The 23,912-nt window shown below is 43.4% G+C and overlaps 1 protein-coding gene across 2 annotated transcripts in view; it reads right to left on the bottom strand.

The window, feature by feature from the left end:
* tbx15 (T-box transcription factor 15) overlaps positions 1-5,058 on the bottom strand; it is a 99,687-nt gene extending 94,629 nt beyond the window's left edge. Inside the window, exon 1 of one of the 2 annotated variants that reach the window (XM_078232700.1) lies at positions 4,249-5,058. In XM_078232700.1, the coding sequence (XP_078088826.1) occupies positions 4,249-4,450 (202 nt within the window). In that variant the 5' untranslated portion in view covers positions 4,451-5,058. The remainder of the gene's footprint in view (positions 1-4,248) is intronic. The other variant, XM_078232701.1, reaches the window with a different exon arrangement.
* Between the last annotated feature and the right edge of the window lie 18,854 nt (positions 5,059-23,912).

Genomic DNA, 23,912 nt, shown 5'->3' with positions numbered 1-23,912 from the left:
TAAATATATATTTACAGTCTTACTTTTCTAGAGTCTAGCATAAAAATTACAAATCTACATCGTGTAAAGAGCGTCACTCAAATTACAACACTATTTCATCTAAAATAAGACCCTGAAATTACAACATTGCCGTGTCTAAATTATTACACTGAAATTGCGATACTTCATCTGAAGTACAGTACTACTTAGGCCGAAAACAAAGTATCTCCGCTAAAAAATAACCACTCCCAAGTGTATAATAACGGCAATTTTGAACATCACGCTGAAACCGCGCCGTTTCCGCGTCTGAAACACATCGGCCACAATTTGAAAGTTGCCTTTACTGTAAATCTACACTGAAAAAGGACAACACTCGCTTTTTCTAAGATATCAGATTCAAATAACAGCCCTCCGTCTTCTGAAGTACTTCTTTCAAATTATAACGCTCGTTAGAACTAAATATCTGCCGTTTCTAAGTGAATGCCCGGACAATGTAGCCGTACCTCTGGACCGTATTACGTTGAAATGACTTTGCTTCTTCGAACACGTCGCGCTGTATCCACGCAGAAAACATTACAGAAAGTACAACAGCCCCTTTGCTAAAGTACTATCCTGAAACGGCCAAGTTGTTTCGCTGATAATATTACATTGCAATTACAGAATGTTTTCTTTCTCAAGAATTCTGTCCAAACTTAAAATATTACTTTTTTTTCTCTTCTGAACTGCAGCGCAGCCTGTTTCCGAAGGCACTGGCTCTTCTAAGGTATTAAACAAAGGTGTGACCCATATATCAGTAGATCAAACACGTTATAAAGCCGGGTCCACATTGCTTCCATCCAGAAATATTACACAGAGATGGCGCGCCTGTTAAAGTATTTAAGAAGAAATTGTGCTTTTGAATCAGGGAATGTAAATTGCAGTTAAAAAAAAACGAACGCATTAACAGAAATTGTCCTCTCCAGAATTAGTGAGCGTCCAATAAATCATTAAACTGAAGTTCTGTGATTGCCTAAACCAAAGCCTTGAATGAAAATTCTGTCCACTGAAGTATTAAACGGCACCCATCGCCGTCCCTTCTGGAATGAAAGGCCAGAATGCATCTTCAAAGAATGAATTAAACGCCCTACAATCCCGCCGCGCCGTCCAGCCTGTTCGGCAGAACGCGCTTTCTAAAATGTTACCGCCGTCCCTTTCTAGAATAATCGGCACAGTGACCAACACTGGCTGTTCTAGAGTAATTTTTTAAAAAAAAGTCTCCCACGCGTTGCTTATTGTTCCTACCCCCGTTCTTTTATCTTTTTTTAGGGTCTTAGCATATGTTAAAGAAGCCGCAAGATGTCAGCTTCCTTTTGTGCAGCCCTCCTCGTAGCTAATAAATCATTCTTCCAACTCAACATCAGCTGTTGGCTTCTTCAGAACTAATGCCAATGTCCTGAAAGTGGAGCTTAGCCCAGCAAAGGACATTACAGACAGACAACTGTGTGAATGGCCAAACCCGGACACTTGACACAACTCCGGCAATGTTATTTTACCATCATTCGCAAGCCACCAGATTGCTTTTTAAAAATCCTGTTTTTACAAACTTATGTTTTGTGCAAAACGTATATTCGAAAGCTGTATCTGGAGCAAACAGGCAACTCAAACGGTTCACAAGTAGGAACTAATGACTGATTTATTTCAAATACAGCAAACTATGATTCTATAAAACTGATCGGCGATAAATAAGAAAGGTCGTTGGTGTGATCTTCTGCGTTTCTCTCGGTTGAGTCTGCTCCAGCTCGGGCAAATAACCTTCTCCCTCAGATCACATCTGGAAAACTGACCGAAATCATTTGAGCTAACAATAATGTTGGCCATGAATATTGAGAAGAATGGGAATAATACATAGCACCCGGTTCAACAACAAACAGGAGTGTGGCGACGAGGGGATTTTCACCGTAACGTCATTGCAGTGTTAGTGTAAGCCTACTTGTGACACTAATAAATAAACTTTCTGATACCAGCTCCAGGGCAGGAACTGGAAGATTGTGCGGTTCTCTCCTGATCGCCAATGCTGGAAATTTGAAATCTAAACGCTCAACAGAGATTCGAGCTAAAAAAAGCTAACTCCCCCCTCACCCACTCCCCCATTAATTTCACATAACTACTCCCCCCCCCCCCACCCTTTCTTTCCAGCCATGTCAATTTACAGGAATATTCTGCGGTAAGAGCTTTTTATTTCGTGCTCCAGGTGGGATTTCGTTGAAATTTGGAACGAAAAGAAAGACGAGTCATTGTCAAAGCACACAGACTGAATTCCCCGCAGTGAAAAATGAAGTGGAGAATGCCAACATTTCTTTGGATGCAAAACCCGTTCATATTGTATTTAACATGGCCAAATGTGCCGAGTGCGAGTTGGCCATCCCTCAAACACAAACCGCTTGGTGCTGGCGAGTTGGTCTCTGCTCTTTCCAAATGAGAGGAGTGTTGCGCCAATGTTTGTCCAGTTTCTACATTATATCTCGACTATACGAAAACGGTAGCGCCCGGTTTCTGTCCCCTGCACTGTCCAGAGGAACCCCCACCCTCTACAATGGCAAACAGGAACCCCGGCCGCAGCAGCCGCTCCTATAGGTACCTGTCATTCCGCACACTACAAACTACCTGCAAACGCGCACTCGCTTTTCATCCTAGCTCCCCTATAATAGGTGAGGGGCCGAGAGTTAGAAAGAAACATGACTTTTTTTTTGACTGGGTTGTGGCCTGTGTATCACCAAATGCAACTGTAAATCGGATCAGTCTCTCCCGGTACAATGCGAGTTAAAATCCAATAAACCAGAGGTAAAGAGGGATGAGTGAAGGAGCCACTTTGGCATTTCATGTACTTGCCCGCCTTGCACCAAATACAATTGGAACCGCACGACTTATTACTTTAAAGTTTATTTGTCGATGGAAACCTACATTATCTAATGTCAGCCTGTTTCTAACTCTTGTGTTTAAAGACAGACACACAACTCTTACTTCTGACTGATTGTTTAAGGTTTCTCGGGGTGGTCTCGGAGTTCAAGTATAGCCGGTGTTAAATGAAACGTGAGCAACTTACCAGCTTCCCAGGCAGACCTTTCCCAGTCTGACAGTGAGAACAAATAGAATGGCAGGGGTCTGTGTCAACCTCCCAGACAGAAATGAGTTGTACCCGAGAATATCTTACCGTCCTTTACAACCATCGGAGGCCGCGTATAAAGAAAACTTAGCATCAGCGAGGAATCAATGCAACACAACGCAATGCAATCGGCAACTTCTCGAAAAATAATTGTCGCGTTTTAAAGGGATTGGAGTTGGTGAGCAGATGTCACCGCGGATTCTAAAGGGGCGAGTTGTTGAACCTTTTTATTTATTGGCAGAGTCTGACATTTGACAGGAACTATCAAGATCGCACTGTGAATTTTGCGAGATAATTGTGGTGTAAACAGTGCCCTGTTATTTATTCTGATTCTCCTGGTTAAATATCACTCGAGTTGTTACAATGTTTTTGCCAATCACTCCGGAGTGGGACTCGTCCTCCGGAGCAACAGAGGACACCTCGGTCAGTCCTGACTCTGACCCGCTGAACTATCTGTCAAACAGCGGGGGGAGGGGGCCGGTGGTGGTACCGGGCATAAAAGCGCAATTTAAACTAAGATTTAAAGTCAGACACTGGAACAAGTGGGTAAACACTTATTGCGAGTTTAACATCTGAACTTTCTCACGTCAGAAAAATAATACTCGCGCCATCCCACAAAACGGCAAAGGCGAAACAACAAACTTTATAAACTGGAATAGTGGCCCAGAGCGAGCCTACAGTCTGGCCAGTGGTCTATTTTTTTAGATGTGGAAGCGGGGAACACGTGCACCCTGTCTGAACCTCAGATTATCAACCAGAAAATAGTTCGCCTTGACGGCGATGAAATAATCATTTAAAAACATGTTTTTGTTTGAACTGGGAGCACACGGGATTTGATCCTCCCGCCCAGAATTAGCCTTTTGCGCCCCTGAAAACGGGAGGGAAAAAGTTGGCAACACGGCTCCGGAAAAAAATAAATAAAACGGAAGGATTATTCAAACAAAAAAGCAACGGGACACAAAAAATGCAAGATGAATTTTTTCTAAAGAAAATGATCTACCGCCATTCTTCCGGGTTTATTCTTTCTGAACTCCGACAGTCTGTAGAGTGAAGCTGTAGTCAGGAAGTTGTGTTGGAGAAAACAGGAGTGTTTTTATATCTAAAATATATTACATATGAAGACTAACCGGAGTTGACCTCCATACACTGGCTGGAATCCACGTTGTCTGCGAGCTCCGATTCCGGGCTTAGACTGTCCACACTCAGTTCCATGGTCTTTTCGCCCCATTCCTGGATTTTTCTCTTTTTATTTGTCCCGATCAGTGATTCGACGGAGAACGCGTGAGCCCTTGAACTGAGGGCAGCGGCCGACCTCCTCCGCTCACTCATCGCCCGTACAAGAACCGTCCAAGAATGAGCAAATACCAAATTTTCCTTCAAATACTCTCAACACTGTGAAGTTGCGGGGCGCGGGCAGTTGTGTGTATACCAGTTGCAGATTCCAATATTTTTTTTATACAAGAAACAAGATCAGAATAACGGTTGCAAGTTCAGTACTTCACGCAAGAAGTCCAGAGCTGATTACATCTCTCACAGTCCCAGTTAGCATGTTGCTGACTGAGTGAGATCAGTCATTGAACTTAGTCCACTTTCTGCCTCGGCTCTGTCATCTCCCCCCCTTGGCTGATTGATGCAAACTTCTGCTGCATTTTACTGCAGGGCAGAGATTTCCGTGTCTGTCAAAACCTCCCCATCCAATAGACACTCAGCCAGCGGCCAGTATCCAATGGCACGCCAGCAGAACTCCAAGACAAACAGCCGCAACTTTGGATACTTTCGTCCCCAACCAGACACCTTGATGTTCACAGCGACGGAGAAAAGTGCCCAGATTTAACCGTTTGGGGACCGCAAGGCGCCGTTCTACCGCCTCTGTGGCCAACTGCATTGGAAAAGCTGCTATTTTCCTCCCACATGTTCCGTGTGCCGTTTTAAAATGGACCAGGGGTGTTGAGGATTAAAACCAAAAGGGAAAATGCTGGAAAATCTCAGCAGGTCTGGCCAGCTTTCACAAAGGGTCATCTGGACTCGAAACGTCAGCTCTTTTCTCTCCTTACAGGTGCTGCCAGACCTGCTGAGATTTTCCAGCGTTTTCTCTTTTGGTTTCAGATTCCAGAATCTGCAGTAATTTGCTTTTATCCAGTGTTGAGGATTAACCCTTTGGTGGCTCCTGACACCCCCTTCCCCACCCCCTCCACTTCTGCTGGAGTTTTAAATTCCGTTAATAACAACGTTACAGAGCATTGTGTCAAACTTCCTTGCGAATTTCTGCCAACGGTGATAATAGTTTAGAAACTATATTCATGCGAGCGCAACATTGGAAGAAACACCAATTTCCCGCATATTCTGTCATTCCTTTCCCTTTTACTTAATAGTTAACTCCCATCTGTACTTCCCTTCTCCTTGCCATGTTGCGATGGAACAGGGGAGAGAACTAAAGATAACTATTGCAAAATGCACCGACTGGGATAAAGCAAAAGCGTTTTGAAGTTCCAGAAATATTAACTTTATCCTCAGATTCCTACAAACGATACTTAGAATGAATTTCCACGCCGAAACAGCTTCCTCCACTTTCTTGACGGGATTTAGTTTAGCTCTTGAAGAATCAAAATATTCTGGTTCGAGAAATTATTAAAACAAACAAAAAGGCACGGACGAAGTGTCAAACAAACAGGTCCATATGCCTTTCATGTCTCCCTTGAGTATTCCACGCTGTTGGAAATTTGCCATTTAGATTTGCTTGAGGAAAATTATCCTTGGTTGGCTGCGGGTGTTATGAGTGCTGAAGTTATGTTCCCATTTTGAATGTATGTAGCTAAAATTAACGGCATTCAATTTACTTTTGGGCACACGGGGTCACTTGATGGGAGCAGTAGTTATATAACATTGTGAGTCTAGCTGGATTTAAACCCCGTGCAGCTGGCACCCTGCTGCTGGGTGCATGCACCGACCGGAATTAACCTGAAAAAAATATTCTGATTTGAAAGTATGCAAACAGTGGGGAAGAACAACCTTTTTCAAACCAAATCCTCGCTAGGGATGTATAGGAAGGTGGACAGATCAGCTCGCCTGTTGCTGACTGTTCCTGATGCCGGGAATAAACGGAATAAAATGGGAAATGCTGTAGCAATACACGCCAGCTCCATCAGAATGTGTACAGAAATAGGTTAACGGTTCAGGTGTAGACTTTTATTCATTACCCTCTCCACCCTGCACACGCACAGACACACACACACATACACACATTTATAGACACACGTACATCCATACGAACACACACAGGCACACATATACACACTTACACACGCACATACATATACACGCACATACACACATATAAATACGCACATACATACACGCATATACAAACACACATACACATTTACACATACACACATGTACACATATGCAAACACACATATATACATATATACGCACATATATACACAAATATACACACACTCACGCGCATACACACGTACATACACACATATACACATACACACACACTTATGCATTTACTGAAATTCAAACTGGGATTTTTTTGAAATCCTGTAAGTGGAGCAAATGCTCGGTAACATTCTGCCGTTTTTAATGTTATCGATGTCTTCGTTAATTAATCAAGACGTCATATTCGTTGTTTGACTTTTTTCTCGATGTCACTTAATTAGATCACTTTGGTTCGGAAATAATCCCGAAAAAGCTCACAAAACCAAATTCCCCATTATTCAAAACAACCATTTAAATCGAAGCTAACAAGCGGAAACTAATGAATACCGATAGCGAACATCCTATGTATATTATATACGTGTGTGCATAATAAACGTATGCATATGTTACACATAAAGTGTAATTCATATCACGTAATAATAAATCGTCGAATAAACTCGAGCTGAAAACATTAGTGTGCAACAGGGACAATTTATTTCAACACTGTCACATCTCCGGTATCCTTCCGCGAAGTATCTTCAGAATGTTTTGAACTCCACTCAATAAACCCGATAGTTTTCTTCTAATCTTCTCCAGCAGGTTGGACTATTCCACTAATGTTTTACTGATCTCGAATCGCGGAGCTTTCCCCCTCCTCCTCTCTCCCTATCCCGCAATGTTATTCTGCACACTTCCTACCGGGTAGCAAGAGATAAGCAAAATACAAGGTCCAGAAATAACGGAAGGAAATTAAGACCTTAAGGAAAGGGAGCTTTTTATCTAACTATATATATATATATATAAAACTAGCTATATATAACTAACTATATATATATATTCATTTATAAAACTAACTACAGATGTAATATAGTTAGTTAGTTTTATATATTTTATATATAGTTACATATAATATATAAAATATATATATATATATACACACACACACATGTCAGCCAAAGGGGAAATGTCTACCTCCAATATCCATAACTTTCCTACTTCAATATATTGCATTTCAACCGCCGAACATTCTTTGCTATATGACCGGCAATGGTAAAGTGAATGTCTTTTAGTTTATTTTTCTAAGTGTTCTTTTTACGTTTTAACATTAAGTTCAAGGGCTAAGAGGCACGATGCTTCAATTTCTCCCAAAAGAAGCGTTGTATCGATAGACAGAAGAGTGAATAAATACTCTCCCTCTCTTTGCATGTGCCTTCAGAATAATTATGCGGACCAGGAGACTAAACAGTTGTAAAATAAAGTGAGTTTTTTTTCTCACGCGCGCACACTAAAAATGAGAATTAATTCTTATAAATCTAATTTAGGAGTTAGAATTCCGATAAATCTCTCAAACTCTGTGAAATCTGGTGTAGGATACATCTATAGGGCCGATGGATATATGTGACAGAATTCACATGGACAAGGAACGCAAACAGGAATAAAGCACATGAAGGTGCGCGATTAGTTATTGTAGAAACACAGAAGCCGTGATTACAGTTGTTTTGCGCCTGTATAATAGTCTGATGTAATGGTTATATGTTAGCCTTAAATCTGAAAATTCTGCACATTAAGGAATTTGAAATGTTTCGGACAGTTTTGCAACTTAGCACATTACATTCCGAGACTGGCGGAATGCTTAAGTGTTTATATCTAATACATGTTCCATAAAACAGAATTCTACATGTATATGTGCGTTTCGATATGTGTGGCGATAGGTGAATTAGTAATATCCATTAATATATACATATTATTACATAAGTATCTAGTTAACTGTCTGTTTATTACGGCGTTGTAATAAGAATTCGCTCCAATTTCGCCGTTATCAAAAAGCGGATCACCCCGTAAGCATAATCAAAGAATCGCCGAATCTTATTGTAAGTAACAAGACTTGGGTGAAGTTTGGTGGTGACTGAGGCCCAACTTCTGTCTGTCCCCAAGACAGGTCCTCACACGCCGTGTTGCTTTACAGACTGATGGCTACCGCCTCTTGGTGCTATGGCGCTACGATTTCTAATACAGAGAAGGAGGCCAGTTTTAGAGGACTTTTCCTTCTTTTCACTGCCTGTTACCTTCGTACCTCCGCTTCTCCGAGCACCCCAGAGCCGATTTTGGCTCAGAAATTACGGGGTCGTGAAAATAGTGGAATCGCCACAGAATTCAAGACTAAACAGGGAATTGTTCGGCACGATTCACAGAGGACCTGACAGTCATTGGAAAATCTCCGTCTTCATGGTCTTCTGAATATTATCCCTGCCACTAAATGAAACCAAATGATCCTCGCCACCTTCAAATATATAATTCAAATAAAACTAGAGGCTGTTTATTTTTCTCTGTGTGTGAGGGTGGTGTCGTGTCTGGCATTGTCAGTTATTAATGATACAGCTTGGGGCTAGACCCCTGACACCCGCCATTGCTACAAGGGGTGCATATTTACAGATAGGCTGTTGTGACACAGGGCACAAGGGCGCTTATTCTGATCAGTGACGGGTCTCAGGGGAAAGTTGAATCACTGGTGCCATGGCTGAAGGTCTGACACAGGGGACTTGGCAGTGCGGTCAATAGCATGAACATAACCACAGCATCGTGTCAGGCCACAACTGGCCCTGCGTGAGACACTCAGTGATTTGGTGAAAAGTCCTATCGTGTTCTATTTGTATCTGAAGACAGTGAAGGAAATGAATAACCGATGTCAATGTAACGCCTTAAGAGATTCTCAGGAGGTCCCAAAGACCTTCACAAAGCACTGGCTGCTCTTGCAGTCACTGTTCTATTGTAAAGGGCGCTGCCGGTTTGGGTACAACAGAGCTTATGCACACGAGTACACAAAAAAAATATTTGGTTGCGGTGGGTTGGAGGGATAATGTTGACCTGGACACTTGGGAGAGCGATGTGCTTTTCCAATGCAATCTAAACAAGCTAGTAAGAGTTTAAAAAACATTCTGATGATCTCTCAACTAACCGGCGTTGTCAGATCCTGCACCAAGGACGCATTAGAAACTTTGGGTTAGAACTCCAACCTTCAAACAGTTCTTTCTCTCTCTCTCTCTCTTTCTCTCTCTCAGGAACCTTTCCTCCTCCGCGCTGTGTGTTTCTAATGTTGGGGAGGAGACAGTCAAGCCAACATTTAAGAATTGCGGAGTAAAACTGCCAGTCCAGCTTTAGTAATTGAAAGGAGCGTCAGCAAAAACAAATTTCAACCCGCATTTGCGTCAATTCTACTTGCCAAACATCAACAATAACAAGAGGCCAGTTTTCCTAGGCCCCTCGAACACGTCAATCAAAATTCATCCCGTGTCAAAGTCACCTCTTCCCCGGCTTTTTGTTTCTAATGACCGCTTCTTGGTGGCGTGCTGGAAGTTCGGGAATGGTTTACTGCAGCTCCGGCTCTGTTGAAACCTCAACCCCGGCACCCAAATGATCGATTCCTCCTCACGCTGTTGCTCGCCTTTAACACGGAGCGGGGGGGGGGGGGGGGGGGGGAATGAAGCCAACAGCCTGGTGTGGAGTTAAGAAACCGAAGAACGGCGAGAGAACGATTGCTCTTGTAATTTGGCCTTTTTGTTTAGGACGGGGTTTAAAAAAAAAGTGGGATCGATGAAACCATGAGAACTTGTTTCTATCGGTTAGGTTATATAGTCCGTCCTACCAGATCAAAGGAAATTGAAGTGTCTGGCCTGGGGGGTCAAAATGTCCAGAGTTTTAGCGGGATTATTCGGAAATGAATGAAAGTAACAGCAGTGTTTCCCTCCCCCGCCCCCCTCCCGGCCACCACGTCCGTATAACAGGAAAACTTCCCTTCTCTAAAGCTCAAGCCACATTGTATATGTTCCTATCCCCGGGCTAAATAAATGTCAGGCAGAAAGATTGAAAATAAAAGTCAGAGGGCATTTATTCAGAAAATAAAGCATTGGCTTTTATTTATCTGCAACATCTCAGGTTCAATCCTGATCCGATATCGGCCCAAGGTACCTAGAAGATGCACAGGCCGAGTTTCAAGGTGAGTCCACGCTCCAGCTGGTTAAGATTGTACATTCTATTGGGATAATCCTTACAGAACCTGGCTGCATCTTCCGCCTAGGCATTTTGACACGGCCCCTGAACAATATTATTAAGGAAGCTTTTCTAAAGTCCAGCATACCGTCTAATTCTATATTTTATTCTCGTTCTACACTTTTAAAACTCTAACTCTTTTAAAATCTGTAACAATGCTTCAATTCAAACTCTTCTTCCCTGCTGCCATCAGACTTTTGAATGGACCTACCTGGTATTAAGTTGATCTTTCTCTACACGCTAGCTATGACTGTGACCACACTCTACACTCTCTCCTTTCCTTCTCAATGTACGGTATGCTTTGTATAGAAACAATGTTTTTCACTGCATACTAATACATGTGACAATAATAAATCAAATCAGAATCAAAGCCATTCGCTGGCTCCGATATACAATGCAATCTGGACCAACAACAGAGGTAGGTAAATCGTGCAGACGGCTCCTTTCTTTACACACATTCTCAGGGCACTGGCACGCGTGTTTTCAAATCCAAACCATTGATGTGTGACCTTTTCATCAATCAAAGAGATTGTTTACGAGATAAATGTACTGCAAACGTGTTTTGGAATAACTCTGGTAAACTCAGCCCAATGTCTTCTTAGAGCGATGGACGCTCACTTCCTAATCATTAGGGTTTGTGTTTAACACATGAAACAAACGCAGCCTGCTGAATAACTTGGAGGGACTGCCTTTGCTTCTAAATGCTTGTATTTGCCGGCATATTTCTCGATACAATAATTATCAATCGACCGTGCTGTACACTATTTATTTTTGATGGGCCAAATCTGCCTGCTGCAGTGATCGCCAATTTACTCCCCCACTCCCGGAAAGTTAGAATAGAAAACTGTCCCCCCTCCCCCCCCCAGTGTATCGGTTCTTGGGAATACTCCGATCTACAAGGCTTTTCACACGGTGACAATCGCACTTAATGGCGAAACCTGTCTGAACACAAATCCGCTTCATGTAAAGTTTATTTAAACGTCACGAGTAAGGCTTACATTAATATTGCAATGAAGTTACTGTGAAATTCCTCCTGTATCCGGAGTCTCTCAGTGGGTGAGAACGAATAACATCATAAACCAGACAGAGTGAAGGGTTAGAAGGCGAATCCCCGAAATGAATTTTCATCGCAATTAGGAGATTTTATTGGCAACATTAATTTGATGTTTACCTCTGTTTTACTAATATGGCTTTGTTCCCTTAATACACTTCTTGCTATTGGGATATTTAATATTAGCAATTAATAAAATGTTTTAACCCTGACAAAAAACCAGTTTGTTACACTATGGAAGTGTGCGTGTCTCCGGTTGCAGCTAATATATTTTTAAAAAACCTCAGCACGGCCAGAAACTATTTTTTGCAAAAACCAACGCTTTATTTGCAACGTGGACTATTAATGCAATTGTTTAAACAGATCTTTTATGAAAAATTAAACATGTAATTGTTCAGTACAGTTAGTGAGGGTCATTATTACTAATGGTAATTACACAAGTGTATTGGATTATACTTTAGACCGACATTAAATAAACGGGTAACATATGTGGAATGAGCGAGTTTCTAATCCCAGCTGATTTGTCTGAGTTTATGGTCCTCGAGTGAACCTTTATAATGTATATATAAACTAAAACGTAGGAGATAAGAGGGGGACCGACGTTATTCCCCCAGTTGGTTTCAGACATTTCGAGACTCCAGATTTACTCCGACAGTACACTCAGATTCAGCGTTACAGGCACATCAGGCATTCTCTGCTATTACAGGTATGCACAGTCTCCAGTATTGCAGATGTACACAGAAGTCTCCAGTCTTACAGGCGTACATGCATTCTATAATGTTACAGGTATGTTCAGACGGGCTCCAGCATTAGAAGTATACTCAGGGAGTTTCTAGTGTTATGGGTACACAGACAGTCTCTAGCGTTGTAGGCACATTCAGACAGTCCAAAGATGTGCGGGTTAGGTTGATTAGCCATGCTAAAATTGCCCCTTAGTGTCCTGAGGTGCGTAGGTTAGAGGGACTAGCGGGTAAATATGCAGGGATATGGGGGTAGGGCCTGGGTGGGATTGTGGTCGGTGCAGACTCGATGGGCCAAATGGCCTCTTTCTGCACTGTAGGGTTTCTATGATTTCTATGATATATACAGACAATGCTCAATGTTAGAGGTATACTCAGACATTCTGCTGTGTTACAGATGTACATTGACAGTCTTCAGTGTTACAAGGACATGGTAACAGTCTCCAGATTCAAACATTCTGCTGTGTTACAGAGATACCCAGACTGTCTCCAGCATTGCAGGTATCCTCAGAGAGATTCCAGTGTTACAGGTATATTCAGAAAATATATAATATTATAGATATGTTCAAGCAATCTCGAGTGTTGCAAATATATTCATGTTTCCAATGCTACAGGTATATGCATGCAGTCTGCAATATTGCAGTTATACTTGGACAGTCTCCTGTGTTAATGGTATGCCCTACCTAGTCTTGCACATTCCAAATAATAGGTGATCATTCTACAAGTTTATTAATACCCTGCTGTAATTTGCTGCAGTCCTTTTCAACATTGAAAACACTCTCCCGAGCCATCCACTCCACCTTGCCCCATTCCTCCAACCCTAGAAATTTGGAGTGATTTACAAATTTGGAAATTGTGTTTTTCATTCCAAAGTCCTTACCATTAATGTAAATTGTGAACTACTGATTCTTGTGGAACACCACATCCCACCTGTAGTCACTTTGAATAACTCTTGGCTTTCCGTCTTGATGCCAGACAGCAATCATTCTGGCATTTGCCCTTATTGACTCTAATTATTAGTCTGTAATGGGGCATCTTATCGAGGGCCTTTTAAAAATCCAGATAAATTACTTCTACTACATTAACATTGTCTACTCTCTCTGTCACCTCCTCAAAAAATTCAATAAGGCTGATCATGCAAAGTTTTCTCTTTTGAAATCCAGGCTGATTGTTCCTTATTATATTTCTCATTTCTGGATCTTCTTTTATTTTCAGCTTTAGTAAAGATTCCATTAATTTTCCTGCCAGTAAGGTTAACCTGACTGCTTTATAATTCACAGGATATGCTATGTCCCTCTTCTTAAATGTAGGAATTATATTAGTTATCTGTCAGTCCTCTGGAACTACATCTTTTTTTCTAATTAATTACTGATTATGAGTTTCAATGTCTTTCCTATCTCTTTTCTAGATTCCTCAAAAATGCATGGGTGCAACTAAATTGGACCAGGAGCTCCATCATAGAGTCATAGAGGTTTACAGCATGGAAACAGGCCCTTCAGCGCAAGTTGTCCATGCTGCCCAGTTTTTACCATTAAGCTATGATAAGGTGACCAGAACTGTACGTAGTATTCCAAGTGTGGTCTTACCAATGTCTTGTATAACTTCAACAAGACGTCCCAATTCCTGTATTCAATGTTCTGACCAATGAAACCAAGCATGCAAAATGTCTTCTTCACCACCCTGTTCATCTGTGACTCCACCTTCAAGGAGCTATGAACCTGTACCCCTAGATCTCTTGGTTCTATAACTCTCTCCAACGCCCTACCATCAATTGCCCTGGTTTGATCTAGCTCAATGCATCATCTCACATTTATCTAAATTAAACTCCATCTGCCAATCATCAGCCCACTGGTCTAATTGATCAAGATTCCGTTGCAATCCTAGATAACATTCTTCACAGTCCGCTATGCGATCAATCTTGATATCATCTGCAAACTTAATAACCATGCTTCCTAAATTCTCATTCAAATCATTAATATAAATGACAAATAACAGTGGACCTAACTGATCCCTGAGGCACACTGCTGGTCACAGGCCTCCAGTTTGAAAAACAACCCTCTACAACCACCCTCTGTCTTCTGCCATCAAGCCAATTGGCTACCCCACCCTGGATCCTGTGAGATTTAACCTTATGCAATGACTTACCATGCGGTACCTTGTCAAAGGCCTTGCTAAAGTCCATGTAGGCAACGTCAGTTGCACTGCCCTCATTTACCTTCTTGGTTGCCCCTTCAAAAAACTCAATCAAATCCGTGAGACATATTTTCCATTCACAAAGCCATGCTGACTGTCCCTAATCAGTCCTTGCCTCTCTAAATGCCTGTAGATCCTGTTTCTCAGAATTGCTTGTAACAATTTACCCACTACAGAGGTTAGGCTCACCGGCCTGTAATTCCCAGGTTTTTCCCTGCAGTCCTTCTTAAACAAAGGCACAACATTTGCCACCCTCCAATCTTCAGGTACCTCACCTATGGCTGTAGATGATTCAAATATCTCTGCTAGGGGACCTGCAATTTCCTCCCTAGCCTCCCACAACATCCTGGGATACACTTCATCAGGTCCTGGGGATTTATCTACCTTGATGCACTTTAAGATTTCCAGCACCTCTTTCTCGGTAATATGTACATATCCTCTTTGAGTTTGCTTGGTTTATTCAATATATTCTCTTTTCTTCTTAATTTAAATGTACTTACCTCATTATTCATCTCACCATTTAATCATAGAAATCATAGAAACCCTACAGTGCAGAAGGAGGCCATTCGGCCCATCGAGTCTGCACCGACCACAATCCCACCCAGGCCCTACCCCCGCATATTTACCCGCTAACCTACGCATCTCAGGACTCTTAGGGGCAATTTTTAACCTGGCCAATCAACCTAACCCGCACATCTTTGGACTGTGGGAGGAAACTGGAGCACCCGGAGGAAACCCACGCAGACACGAGGAGAATGTGCAAACTCCACACAGACAGTGACCCAAGCCGGGAATCGAACCCAGGTCCCTGGAGCTGTGAAGCAGCAGTGCCAACCACTGTGCTACCGTGCCGCCCCTGCTACCATGCCGCCGACGTGATATATTTAGTATCATGTCTACCTGTTCTGCCTCACTTGTGAATATCAAAGCAAAATCATTGTACACTATGGCCCTGATTTTACTGGCATGGCCGCCCGAGCCTCGTAAGATCGCGCCCAAGGCCAACGGGGAATGCCGTTCTGCGAGCCTTGACCGCCCCGATTTTGGGGTGACCATGCTGGTAAAATCAGGGCCTATATCTGCCGTTTCTTTACCATTGACCATTGTATTAACCTATCTATTCCTTAAATGGCCTGCTTTTTATTGATGTGCGTGTAAATATTTAACTCTTTTGTTTGATGTTCCATTACCACCTTTCCTCTTTGCCTTCCTAATTTTTTTGACTTCTCTCCCAATTTCTTCATATTCTTTCTTACCATGCATTCCTCTTCTGTCCATGTACTTAATGTATGCTTCTTTCTGGACTCTTAATCATTCCCTTATGTACTCTATTCAGCCAAGGAGTCCCATTGGTGTTTAGTTTGTGTTTTCCTTTTACTGGAATATATTTTCCTGCACTCAGTTGAACACCTTTTTAAAAATTTCCTATTTATAGTTGTTCATTTTATTATCCATTCCTAGCCCTTCAAAATCAAATTTTCTCAAATATTTTAACTTGCTTTTTTGTCATATTTATGTCTGTCTCTGTCATCATCTTATTACTAACTTCAATATATTGCTCTACTTATACTTCTCTGCCCTGTTTTTTTTTCCCCCTATTACTGGATCCAAATCTTCCCTTGTTGGGCTTTTTACATATTGGGTTAAGAAGGAGTTCTGTACACATTATAGTGACCCTACTCCATTATTGCCTTCACATACCTCTTCTGTGGAGGTAACAGCAGGCCAGTTGAAATTCCTATTCTATGCTTCTCACTCAATCCCTAATTTGTCAGTTTATTTCTTCATTCACCTCTCTTCCACTATCAGGTGGTCTATAGACTACACTATGTTTATGATTGTTCTTGATACGGATTTTACTTTTACCTTACTAATAGCTACACCCTTTTTTCCACTGCCATTATTTTATCCAAAATAAGTAAAACTACTATACCTCCCCATGTTCTCTCTCTATTTTTTCTAAGTAATTATATCCTACAAGGTTTAATTCCCAGTCCTAACTTTTTTGTAGCCATGTCTCAGTAATCACTATTATGTCTGTTTCCTCCCAATGCATGATTGCCTTCAGTTCCTCTGTTTTATTAAGGACGCTGTGTGTATTGCTGCACAGACATTTTAACTCAAGTTTATTAGAATCCCCCCTCCCTGTTTGTTTAATCATCTTTTTAGAATCCTATTCTATACATCCATTTATTCCCTTTCCATCAATGTCTTTCTTTACTTTATTATTTTCTCTCTATGTTCTCCTGTCCTGTTTTGTTTATATTCAGGTTGTTTATCTTTCTTGTAGATCCCTTGGCTCCTCTTACTAGTTTAAATCTTTGCCACCTCCGTTTACCTTTTCTGCTGGGACACGGGTCTCATCTGGGTTCAAGTGGAGGATGTCCCATGAGTACAGTTTTCCTGTCCCAGAACTGATGCCAGTGTCCCATTAAAAGGAATCCCTTTTTCCCATTACAGTCCTCCAGCCGCATGCTAATTATCCTGACCTGTCTGCACCTCTTCCAGTTTGCATGTGGTTTGGGAAATAATCCAGAAATTATTACTGTTGACAGCCTGTTTTTTAGTTTAGAGCATAAGCAGCATTATAGATATACTCAGGCAGCCTCCAGTGTGAAAGATAAACTCAAACAGTCACTAGTAACACAGCAAAACACAAGTAATCCCCACTATTACAAACAAACAAACAAATGTAAAAACAACAATAGACCATTCTGCACCTTGAACCTGCTTTGCCATTCAATAAGATTACAATTGTGGCCTCAATTCCACATTTCGCCTACCTCCAATGACTTTTGACTCCGAGCTATAGGTACACTCAAACAGTTTCCAGTATGACAGATATACTCAGGCTTCCCCAGTGTTAAAGGCATAAAGTAAAAAAAAATTTGTTAGTCACAAGTAGGCTTACATTCACACTACAATGAAGTTACTGTGAAAATCCTCCAGTCACCACACTCCGGCACCTGTTCGGGTACACTGAGGGAGAATTTAGCATTGCCAATGCAACTAACCAGCACATCTTTGGACTGTGGGAGAAAACCGGAGCACCCAGAGAAAACCCACAGAGACACAGGGAGAACTCTACATAGACAGCGACCCAAGCCGGGAATCGAACCCGGCGCTGTGAGGCACCAGTGCTAACCATTGTGCCACAGACAGTCTCCAGTAATCACTCAATGTTACAGATATACTCAGTCTCAGGTATTAACTATATGCAGACATTCACCAGTATTACAGGGTACTCAACTTGTTTCCAGTGTCACAGGCATATTCATACTGTCTCCAGGATTGCAGGTATACACAGGCAGATTCCAGTGTTACCCGTATACCCAGGCTGCCTCCAGTGCTACAGGTATACCCAGGCTGCCTCCAGTGTTACAGGTATACCCAGACTGCTTCCAGTGTTACAGGTATACCCAGACTGTCTCCAGTGTTACAGGTATACCCAGGCTGCCTCCAGTGCTACAGGTATACCCAGGCTGCCTCCAGTGTTACAGGTATACCCAGGCTGCTTCCAGTGTTACAGGTATACCCAGACTGCTTCCAGTGTTACAGGTATACCCAGGCTGCCTCCAGTGTTACAGGTATACCCAGGCTGCCTCCAGTGTTACAGGTATACCCAGGCTGCCTCCAGTGTTACAGGTATACCCAGGCTGCTTCCAGTGTTACAGGTATACCCAGGCTGCCTCCAGTGTTACAGGTATACCCAGGCTGCCTCCAGTGTTACAGGTATACCCAGGCTGCCTCCAGTGTTACAGGTATACCCAGGCTGCTTCCAGTGTTACAGGTATACCCAGGCTGCCTCCAGTGTTACAGGTATACCCAGGCTGCCTCCAGTGTTACAGGTATACCCAGGCTGCCTCCAGTGTTACAGGTATACCCAGGCTGTCTCCAGTGTTACAGGTATACCCAGGCTGCCTCCAGTGTTACAGGTATACCCAGGCTGTCTCCAGTGTTACAGGTATACCCAGGCTGCTTCCAGTGCTACAGGTATACCCAGGCTGCTTCCAGTGCTACAGGTATACCCAGGCTGCTTCCAGTGCTACAGGTATACCCAGGCTGTCTCCAGTGCTACAGGTATACCCAGGCTGTCTCCAGTGCTACAGGTATACCCAGGCTGCTTCCAGTGCTACAGGTATACCCAGGCTGCTTCCAGTGCTACAGGTATACCCAGGCTGCTTCCAGTGTTACAGGTATACCCAGGCTGCTTCCAGTGCTACAGGTATACCCAGGCTGCCTCCAGTGTTACAGGTATACCCAGGCTGCTTCCAGTGCTACAGGTATACCCAGGCTGCCTCCAGTGTTACAGGTATACTTAGGCAGTTTCCAGCCTTCCATGTACAGTATTCTACGTCTTCAGTTAATCACAGATTGCCTCCCATCACCCGGCATCGGGATTGTAAATCCATCTAGTATTGTTACCAGAACCGATGTACGGATGAAGTGATTCACATTAATCTTGAAAGGTTTTCACAATTATCCTTAGATTCCGTATAGGTCGTCGCAGAGAGAGAAGCAACGAGTTTAACAAATTCATAACACAATTAGAGAGTTCGAATCCTGTAAAAATCGCGGCTGCTCACAGGAGAGAAATAACGTTATAAGTTAGAGGAAATAAATAACTGAATTAGCAAGATAAAGGTTATTGTCATTATTTTAACATCATGGAATGAACTGGTTTTAGACAGATACGGTACAAATTCTTGCAGGAAATATACTTGGCATATGCGTTATTAGGAAAATGTCTATATAACTCTATTTGGCTCCATTTCCATTGGCTATGCATTCGAGCAGCTAATCACAACTCAGGGAATAAGTGGGTCCCAGTTCCTCTGAACGGTATCTTTTCCTTTGGTATTTTCTGTGTAGTCTCTGGTGTGAACGCACATTAAACACACTGTAGTGTCCTCTACTGGCAGAGCGGAGTCAAGCAGCTATCATTCACCAAAAAAAAGGGGCTGAAAGGAAAAGCGAACGAGCTCTCTAAATTGACTACCTTACCGGAAACTATAACACATTGAAAAGGATATCACAATAGGCCCAGGAGCCTCAGAGGTCCTGCATTCAAATCTCAAATTGTGAAATTAAATTAAGTAATTGGTCAGCTAAAAGCTGCTGGTTTGTTTAAAAAAATACAACAGGTTCACTAACGTGCTGTAATATCTTAGACCATAAGATATCGGAGCATAATTAGGCCATTCAGTCCATCGAATCTGTTCCACCTTTCAATCATGGCTGATAAGTTTCTTAGCCCCATTCTCGCACCTTTTCCCCGCAACCTTCGGGGGACGAATCTCCTGCCTATAACCAGTGCAAAGTCTCACAACACCAGGTTAAAGTCCAACAGGTTTATTTGGAATCACGAGCTTTCAGAGTGCTACTCCTTCCTTGCCAGCCTCGACAACTCCCCCCCCCACCCTGGATCTCCTGACCCCCCCCCCCCCTCAACAGCAACCCTGACTCACCTGCTTTCAGAGTCACTCACCTGATGAAGGAGCAGTGCTCCGAAAGCTTGTGATTCCAAGTAAACCTGCTGGACTTTAACCTGGTGTTGTGAGACTTCTTACTGTGCCCACCCCAGTCCAACACCGGCATCTCCACATCATGGCTATACCCAATGCCATATTTTCAGCTGTATTTAATGGCTTCTCTAAAGCAATTCTATCATTGATCATGAAACAAAACCAGAAGAGAAATATAATTCAACCTACTGACCTCAACATCTGATCAGGACAAGATTTAAACAACCCAACTCTCTGACCCTGTTAAGCCTTCCTCATTAATATCTGAGAACTGCTGCCCAGATTCGGAGATCCGTCCCACAGACTGGCCAGATAATAGTCTGGTATACGGAGTTCTCTTCACAGAGTGATATCTTCCTGCCAACATCAAATTCTGCCATCACAATCCTTTAGTATGTCCTGTTCTACTGCTAGATAGGCCCATCAGGAATGAGGACACAATCTGATACCATTAGAAAATCTTCAAATCTTTACTCAGAAACTCCAAGGCTTCAGGCCAACCAAGGTCAAGCAAACTTGCTGCTGATTACCATCTACGAGTCCCCCCCACCCCACAGAGCCACGGATGGTCCAGTATTCCTTCACATTGAAGGGCAATTGGAAGGAGCATGCTCACTGACCATCACCAAGAATGGTTTGGTACAACTAGCACTGATGGAGCTGGCTGAATCTTTAAGGGCATAACCTCAGAATGGGCATGCATCAGGTGACGAGGAAACTAATATAGGGATAAACCGCTTTACCTCTTCCTCACTATCCGGCTGTTCTACTGCTAGCGACAGATCTGAAAGCAGTGGTAAGCATATAGTATTTGTAACATCCAGTCTTTATGTAAATACAGCATTCATTATGTCCAATGACACTGCCTTTTGGGGATGGACTAAAAACAGACATAGCAGACCAAACTAGGCATTCATGAGATGCAAACTAGGCATTCATGAGATCAGCAAAATAACTGATTTGATTTATTGTGACATGTATTAACATACAGTGAAAAGCATTGTTTCTTGCGTGCTATACAGACAAAGCATACCGTTCATAGAGAAGCAAACAAGAGTGCAGAATGTAGTGTTACAGTCAGAGCTAGGGTGTAGAGAAAGGTCAACTTAATACAAGGTAAGTCCATTCAAAAGTCTGATAGCAGAAGAAGCTGTTCTTGAGTCAGTTGGTATGTGACCTCAGACTTTTGTATCTTTTTCCCGATGGAAGAGAGAATGTCCGGGGTGCGTGGGGTCCTTAATTATGCTGGCTGCTTTGCCGAGGCAGCGGGAAGTGTAGACAGAGTCAATGGATGGGAGGCTGGTTTGCGTGATGGATTGGGCTACATTCACGACCTTTTGTAGATCCTTGCAGTCATGGGCAGAGCAGGAGCCATACCAAGCTGTGATACAACCAGAAAGAATGCTTTCTATGGTGCATCTGTAAAAGTTGGTGAGAGTCGTTGTTGACATGCCAAATTTCCTTAGTCTTCTGTGTATCACAATCAGTGACTCATGGCTCCGTCTCCAATGTCAGGAGACGATACCATTAGAGAATCTAATGCATGTTTAATGGGGGTGTGTACACAAGTATGGTTGAGAGTAACAGAAACATACGTGTGAATGAGGCATCAAACTAGTGAAGTTACAACACAGGGCTATCTAAGTGTTTGCAAAACCACCAGTGAAAACCACTAAGTGTTAGCTAGCTTTAAGATAGAAAGCTGATTGTTGGGAGTAAAAGGGTAGTTACTCAGGCTGGCAGAGTGGCATTGCTGGAACCACTGCTGTTCGCAATGTACATTGACGGTTTAGACTTTGGAATCAAAAAGACTGGTGGCGATTCTCCCAAAAAATTCTAAGTGTCGAATTTGCGTAAAAACTGGAGTAAATCCTGCTAGCTTTTTCAGCGGGAGTTTCAAAATGAATCTGCCACTCTGAGCACTGCAGAGTGCAGTGGTGTGGATCAGTCCAAAAATCAGGGGGTGGCACCTATTCCCACTAAGAGGCCGGCAGCATAGCACTGAATGGGCCACTGCGCATGTGCCGATCTGTCAGTGCTGAGATCAGTGAAAATGCAGTAGCCCCGCATTGCTGGTCTCCCAATCACTGGCCAGCTCGATTGCTGGTCAGCCCACAACCCCCCATATCGCTGCCCCTCCATGCCCCCCACGGCTCATTTGCTGGCCCCGCGAACATGTCCAGGCCAGCCTCGAACCACACCCCCCCCCGCACCCCAGGCAGCCCCAATCTCCTGATCTCCCCCCCCCACCCCCGCAACGGTAGCCCTGACACCCAACCACCAGCAGCCCAGAACTCGCCCCCGCAGTCCCGACCACTCCCCCCCCTCCCCCCCCCTCCAGGCAGACCAATGTCCCCCCACCCCAATGGCCAACCCCAATGGCCAGTCCCGATTGCTGATCTCACCCTCTCTGCCCGCGCTCCCTATGCAGGGTGGCAGATCCCCCCACCCCTACGATCTCCTCCCAGAGGGCCCACCCTTTAGGCCCCGCCCGACATTAGGCCCTGTCCAATATCCAGTGGACAGTGCCAAAGTGCCCCCTGGGCGTTGCCACTTTGCCCCTTGGGCAGTGCCAAGGGGCCCAGGCTGGCACTGCCAAGCTGGCAATGCCCAAGGCCAATGCCCTTAACCCTGACACTCTGGCAGGCCTCGATTGCCCCTTTCACTCCAGCGGGGTCAGGCTGCTGGATCCCCGCAAGTGGGGAGCTATAGTAAACCCCGCTGGACTGAACCACCCCTGGCGGGGGTGGGGAGAGGCTCGCAGGCCCGGAGACTTCAGTCTCTGGCCAGCTAATGATAATTAAAATAAATTAAAATCCTCACTTGAATAAATTATGCAGCTCCGCACCAATTTCTGAATCAGAGCTGACGACGCTAGAAATCCAGCGAACGGAGCTGTGCGGAGGCTGAGGCGTCCAGCAGGAAGCCCACAAAATGGCCTCCGCTCGAGTCTCCCGGCTTGCTGCGCTACAAAAGCACTGCAGCGGGATGGGAGAATCACCCCCCATTATATTTAAATTTGTGAATCACACCTAACTTGGGGGTGGTGGTGGGGGGTGGATTAATATTGAGAAGCACTGCAACAAGTTACAGGAGGACATTAATAAAAGTGCAGGTTGGGCAAATAATTAGCAAATGAAGTTTTAAGACAGATAAGTGTGCGGTGCTACATTTTGATAGGAAGAATAAGACGGTCACTTATTGCTTGGACAGTGCAGGTCTTGGTTCGGGTAAAGGAAAATTTACTAAGCACTGGAGATGGTGATACCAGAAATGCATGGGTATACATCTCAGGAAAGGACTGACAAGTGTGTCTCTTTTTAAGCTTACATTAATGCTGCAATGAAGTTAATGTGAAAATCCCCAAGTCGCCACACTCCAGCGCCTGTTCAGGTACACTAAGGGAGAATTTAGCATGGCCAATGCACCTAACCAGCACATTTTTTGGACTGTGGGATGAAACTGGAGCACCCAGAGGAAACCCACGCAGACGCGGGGAGAATGTGCAGACTCTGCACCGACAGTGACCCAAGTCAGGTATTGAACCTGAGTCCCTGGCGCTGTAAGGCAGCAATGCTAACCATTGTGCCACGTTTTCTCTTGCAAAATTACTAAGGGGTGACATAATTGAGGCCTATAAAATTATGAAAGGTTTTGATAGAGTCAATAGTGAGAGAATGTTTTCTCTGTTGAGCAAGAGCATAAAAAGAGGCCACTAATATAAGATAGTTACCAAGAATTTCAATACGGAATTCGCAAGAAACTTCTTTACATAGAGTGGTAAGAATGTGGAACTTGCTACCACAGGG

The sequence above is a fragment of the Mustelus asterias genome, chromosome 17 (assembly GCF_964213995.1).
Source record: "Mustelus asterias chromosome 17, sMusAst1.hap1.1, whole genome shotgun sequence".
Classification (NCBI taxonomy): domain Eukaryota; kingdom Metazoa; phylum Chordata; class Chondrichthyes; order Carcharhiniformes; family Triakidae; genus Mustelus; species Mustelus asterias.
This window is presented reverse-complemented; position numbering and strand designations above follow the sequence as displayed.